Genomic DNA, 6605 nt, shown 5'->3' on the forward strand with positions numbered 1-6605 from the left:
GTGAATCCTATTATTCCAGGTATTAAATCTCTTTATTATTATTATTAAATTAAAATTATCTAGTGGCAGCAGCACCCACAATGTGATGGGATCTCTAGAGACATTTAAAAAAGAATAGTCCCTATCCTGAGTAGCTCCCAGGTAGATGGACAAGTAGACAGAGAAAGTTAAAAGGAAGGGAAACAACATATTTTTATTTTATAAAACATACATCTTAAATCAGTTCTCTGTAGGCAGCATGGTAGAAATGACTTAAATGTGGATGGGGTACAAATAACAGTAAGGAGGAAACGTGTATTAATTACATGTAGATAATATAAAAACCTTAATACAAACTGAATGCAATTTCCAACAAGAAAAACCAAACTACTAAAAACATCCTTAAAAATATGGCTGGGAAGGTAAGAAAGAAGTCAGAGAGAAAAGTAAAGATGCCCAACATTATGGCAAACACCAAGCTCTCTGAACACCAGGAAATCATGGAAACCAGAGTAAAAAGATCAAACAGCCTAGAGCTGGTAAGGACTCCAGCAGCAAGACTGACTCCACTCTAGCTTCCCAAAAGCAAAGCCCAGAAGATGAGAGAATGGTGAATAACAATAACCAAACAGATCCCCTTACAATGTCACCCCGGGGACAGTAGTATCCTCTTGGGCAGGCATTTCCGTTGGCATCTGGAGCGACTGCCTGTCCTTCGGGGCACAGCAGGCCTGCAGGGCAAACCATAGCAAGCAGCATGGCCTCCCTGCTGGTGATTTCATCAGCACAGTAATGTCCAACGAGACAGGACAAGCAGGAGGCAGAGCCTGGGTCCTACAGGATAGAGGACACATGATACAATTTACATTTTCACAGCACAAAGGGACCCCAAAGCATTTTGAAAGCTATGTCCAGGCACAAAATACTTTGCATAGGAATGCAGCTAACTCTGGGGTGGAGGATTGCACATAGGTAAACAAATTGCCCCAAAACCACTGTAGCTGGGTGGAATCACTCAAGCCTCAGGACACTATGACAAAACCCTATTCTTACAGAAAGTATCATGGCATCTTTAATACTCACAAAGAAAATAGAGGAACCCCGGTTTTAAGGTCTCACAAAACATACCTCTATAGACAAAAACCATGCAATTCAGTTTATTAACCATGGAAGCATGAAAGACTGAGTATCTCAACTGGGAAGCTCCCCCTGCCATTGCCCATGGCTTATCTGTGGATAAAGGACTTTGTTCCCCAGCCCTGTCAATCCAACAGCTTTTATCAGTACAATAGGAAAAGAGAGGAACACAGAAATCCCCTGTTCCCCCCAGCCTCTCCATGTCACACTGGATTGGAAGGCACAACGGAGAGATAATCTGGGTCTATCTGTCATACATAAGTCCCCATTCATCATTTATCTCCCCTCTGATCTTAATGAATAGTTCCAGCAATGATTACCAAATCTCTGCAGCAATAGAAAGTTGGCCCGGGTAGAGATAGTAGGGCAATTTGATAGCGATGACATGTCGGTTTCCCATCAATATGGAAATTTGGTAATTATCACTAGAATTATTCATTACAGCTTAGTGACAGACAAATAAGGAATAGACCCAGCTTTGTTCATCAGAACAGCTATCTCACCCATTGTCCCCTTCTGTGAATCTGACCCATTGTTTTACCTTCCACAGTCAAATGAACATTTGATTCCTTTGCAATCCCCCAGGAGCTGGGGCTGAACAGAGGAGCCTGCTCCCGTCATTCCTCTGCAGTAATTAGCTGACATTGAAGGGGAAAAAACCCATCCAAATTACAAACATCTATAAAACTGTGAGCAGCCAGCTGGGGGAAAACAAATGAAACCAGAACCTATTAACACAATGGCTATTTCCATGGCAATTGGATTGTGGTTACAGCTGTTCCTTTAACTTGCATTCATAATCATGGAAATTAGGGTTAGGACTGATCTGCGCAGAGACTCAGAACCCTGAACCTGCAAGATCATTTCCTATATTATACTCTCCAGGCCTTTCTTTGAGCCAGTTTTTAAAAGAACAACAACAGTGACAATGCTTCTCCATTGCTTTCCATAAGAGACAATTCCACAGTCAAATAGACTCTACTGTGGGTCTTGTCTGTATTTAACTTAACATTTCCCATCATTTCACTCCTACCAGTGCAGCTCCACTATTGATAGACAGGCCACAGGCATTTCTATCAACATATCATCTACACCAGCTCTCAGCATGCTTAGATGACAGAACAGTAATAATGCTAGTGCCTTGTCTACACTACAGCTCCCACTCTTGCTACTTCCACTGTCAATGCCAGGGTGAGAAAGTTAAGAACAAGCTCATTGCAGACCCAGCCTTGGAACCCAAGGGGAAGGGACCATTTTGGTCTGTGGTTTGAGCTTCCTTCCCTGCCTCCCTTCAATTCTTGTGCTGCACAGCAATTAGCATGAAACAATTTCCACTTACTGAAAATCTGCCAGCACCACACGCTTGGGGAGCCACAGTGCCAAGCTCAGGGCAGTGGTATCCTCCAGGGCAGGGGACGCAGTCTTCAGACACCTTTGCTCCTTGCTCCTTGCGGTAAGTTCCTCTGAATAAGGATAGAGAGGAGGAGGCAGAGTCACCCATGGCAACAAATTTGGTGCAGGCTGGGTGTTGCTCTTTCCTTGGATATAATACAGCGGAGACACCACAGGAGGAAACTGAGAAAGAGTAAACTCACTGTACCCAGAGCTGGTAGGAAACATCCCACCCGTGATGGAACTCACACAAGCCTTGATCTCCAGAAACAAGCAAGTTAAGATGAAGCACTCCACTTGCACACACTTATGATGTACACACATATTCCATACACTGGGATAGGGACGAGTTCTGAGGTCCCACCTCAGTAACACTTTAGGCCCTGCTCAAATGGGTCAGTGCATTGGTCTCAAGGTCCCTTTTTCACAACACACAATCTACTTACACTGGGCATAGAGTTGGCTTGGAGGTCCCATCTGTGCAGTAGGATCCCACGGGGCAGGCAATGCAGTCTTCCACTCGGCCATTTCCCAGCCTGGTACTGTAGGTTCCCGCAGGACAGGGGAACTGGGTGCTTGTCCGTGTACCTTTCCCAAAGATGAGGAGGTGATGGAGATTCTAACACTAATCCTTCTCTCTAAGTGAGAGAGAATGGAAAGGTGCTTCCCCACCTACATCTAACCAACACTTTGGTGAACACCAGCAGGTGGAATCACTGACATGGCAGATATTGCGTAACTTTGCAGTTTTGAATTTGGAATCACGAGTATTTGCACCAGCAGCTTGATTCTAAATTTTATGCTGATGCAATCAAGGGATGGAAAATACCATGTGACCTACGTGCCAGTCCAAATAGCTTGAGTTTCAAATATCAAATGCTCAGAGAGCACAGTTTGCTATCAACCCGCAGGCTGAAATATATTAGTGCAAAACACTGGCTGAGTAAACAATGGACAAATGTGTGAAAACCATGCTCTGTGTGCTGATAGTTACTAAACACAAAAATGAGTGAAATTCCCCATACTCTGCTTAGTATCTACTTACCATCTGGGCAGTAATGTCCAGGGCTGCATCTCCCTGAAGGCACATGAGCTCCTGCCACACAAAACCAGCCTGCAGGACAGGGCAAACACTCCTCCTCTGATGCCAGGCTTGTCCTATTGCTCCAGGTGCCTGGGGCACACTTGTATTGAGCTGGATATTTTGTGCCTGGGGGGCAGTAGTGACCAACTGGACATGGGACAGGGGGCTTCTGCTTCCCCCCTGTTCCTGCAAACACAAGGATGGCGATTAGGAAAGGCAGTGTGACATAGTGGATAAAGTGCTGGACTGGGACTCAAGAGACCTTGGTTTTCTTTCTGGCTCTGCCATTGGCCTGCCGAGTGACCTTGAGCAAGTCACTCCATCTTTACATGCCTCAATTGCCCCTCTGTAAAATGGGGATAATGTTATTGACCTCTTTTGTAAAGTGCTTTGCAATCTATGGATGCAAAGTGCTATGTAAGAGCTAGGAATTATAATTATTATATTGATCAGAGAGTGAGTCACTTTGCAGGCAACACTCTGAAGAGTCTTCCAGGGACTGATTCCAAGGAGAGTGGTCAAAGTGACGAGATTTGGGAACCTATGCCTGGCTGCTTGTGGGTCAGTTTATTCATGCTAGAGCAGCACCTGTTGGTTTAAATCAAGGAAAGCCTTAAATTCAAATTAAGATCTAACTCGACACAGACACCAACTTAGTTACACTCGATGAAATCTTCCCAAGGCACTGAGCAGTCTGCGCTGGGAATAACCCCAAGGAAGGTACTCACTGCTACTGGCCATAGTGCAGGGGTACTGGGACTAGACTGGAACCTACCAGTGTGCTCCATGCCATTGGGCATGTAGGAACATAGCTCTCCTCATTTGCCCAAGTCTCTGGGCTATCTCAGAACGGGTAAAGAGAAGTACTCATGTCCCTTTGCCCATGCCACTAGCCTACCCTCAGAGGGCATGTCTACATTGCTATGTAAACCCAAGTCTGTGGGAGCCTGGATTTTGGACTCAGTGTTTCAAAGCCTGCACTTGAGGGTCCACACTGCATTGTAACCTAGGTTTACAATTGCTGGACCTGGGTCTCACAGCCATGCTAACATGTCCATTCTGCACTATACAGACCTTCTGATTCAGGTCTGTGGCTTGAGCTACATCCACACTGCAGAATGACAGGGTTGGACCAAAGTCACAGCAGGGCTTGGGCTCTGACCCACCCCCCAGCAGGGTCCTTCGACCTGGGGTCTGAGTACTTGCTGACTTGAGTCAGTCTGATTTGTGTGTGGACAGAAGCGGGGCCTGGGTTCAAACTTGAGCCAGAGCCTGGGCTTAGTGTGCTGGGTAGATAGACTTACAGGGCCTGGAAAATACCTCCCTCCAATGACCCATAGCACTGGGTCATTCCCATAGAAGCACAAGGGTCCAAGAAGTAACACACCTCTCGTACAGACGAATCTGGCAGGACATGTTTCACACTGAGACTTATCAAAAAGATGGAGATGGTTGCTGAATGTGCCTGGAGGGCAGGCGTTGCTGCGAGCATGAGGGCTGGAAGACCCCACCGGACACACATAACTAGAAAAACACAAGCAAGCTGGCTGGGTCCAGGGTTTAGATATGATAGAGCCCCTCTTGCCCCTCCCCAAACATTGGGACCACTTGTCACATGGAGGGGGCTGTGGATGAATTCTGCGGCTAAGCAGAAGTTGGGCCACTTGATGCAGCAGATGAGTTAGGTTGCTTGATAAGGGCTTGCAGCCTCTGCTGAGGTGGCAGATAGGTTGAGTGACTGGTTTGGAGACAGGAAACTTGCCTAGGGAGTTGCAGGAAAGCCATAATGGTGGGAGCAGGGTCAGGACAATTCTCTGTCATGTGGGAGGAGAGTTGGGCAGCATCTGTGAATAGCCAGAAGTGGAACTATAGGGGTGGTGGGGTGTGGGGGGGGGGGAGGAGAAGACCATCTTTTTATTCTGTTTGTACAGCTCCTAGCACAATGGAGTCCTGGTCCATAACTGGAGCTCCTAGGTAATACAAAAAAATTAATACAATTTGCAATGTAAGGGCTTATCATTCTTTCTCATCCCAAAAGAAGGAGCTTTTATTATGCCCCTATATTTCCTTTACAACTTGACAATGCCTTTATCTTCACATTTCTTTTGTGCAGCCAATATTTGTTTGTTCTACATTTTCAATAAATAAAGTTCAATTTTTCAACTCGATCTAGATGTTAGGAATTGGGATGCTATGCATTATGAGGATGCTCACTGAAACCTCATGATTTTGTATTATTATTATTTGTACTATGGTAGCACTGACCTAGGAGCCCTGGTCACAGAGCGAGACGTCATTGTCTAGGTGCTGTACAAATGCAGAAGAAAAGATGGTCCCGTCCTTAAAGACCTTGTGGTCCTATTAAAGCTCTGATTTCCTGCTAGGCTGATATCACCTGACTGACAGGTGGAAAGGTGACAACTCACTTCCCCCACACCCTCACGCATTAACAAAACAAAAGAGGCAGAACCAAAGATCACAGTCACAGAAAACAGTGCAATGAATAACTGATACTTACCCAGCCATGCACTCCGAGTCTGGCTGGGGCAAGCCAGCCTGGGTACAAACTCTACCTGCTGGGCAGGCTCTACAGTCTGTGGCATCATCCTGCCCCTGGAGAGGATTATATGTACCCGCCTGGCATGGGCGTGGGTAACTGGCACCAGCAGGGCAAAAATACCCAGTGGGGCACTTGAGACACTGTCTGATTCCTAGGGAGAGAGAGAGAACACTGAAGGCCTCTAGAGAGCATGAAATTGCAAAAAGGGTTTTAGCATACAAAATGTGTCTCCCTTTCTTTTACCATGATGAGTCCTACTGCAAGGAAATATGATGGAGATGTGCTCCTAGACAGGGTGCTAAAACCACTGCAGCACCAGAGGGTGGAGCTGTTGGACTAGCTGAATGTTTTCTTTTGGACGCAATAAAACCATGTGGATTGTGTTCTGAGCTGATAATATGAGGAATAGATACATTAAAAACAAACAAACACATCAGCCTGCAAATACACATT

General features: G+C 45.8%; 1 protein-coding gene across 1 annotated transcript; it reads right to left on the reverse strand.

Moving 5' to 3' along the window:
- Positions 1-399: 399 nt before the first annotated feature.
- Positions 400-6234, reverse strand: LOC120375411 (latent-transforming growth factor beta-binding protein 4-like). The gene is made up of 6 exons (XM_039496045.1): positions 6111-6234; positions 4980-5116; positions 3554-3778; positions 2955-3096; positions 2456-2579; positions 400-813 (listed from the first exon to the last, which is right to left on the reverse strand). Exons 1-6 carry the CDS (start codon positions 6116-6118, stop codon positions 478-480), a joined length of 972 nt encoding a protein of 323 aa, XP_039351979.1. The 5' UTR covers positions 6119-6234; the 3' UTR covers positions 400-477.
- Between the last annotated feature and the right edge of the window lie 371 nt (positions 6235-6605).

This window comes from Mauremys reevesii, linkage group 12 (assembly GCF_016161935.1).
Source record: "Mauremys reevesii isolate NIE-2019 linkage group 12, ASM1616193v1, whole genome shotgun sequence".
Taxonomy (NCBI): Eukaryota; Metazoa; Chordata; order Testudines; family Geoemydidae; genus Mauremys; species Mauremys reevesii.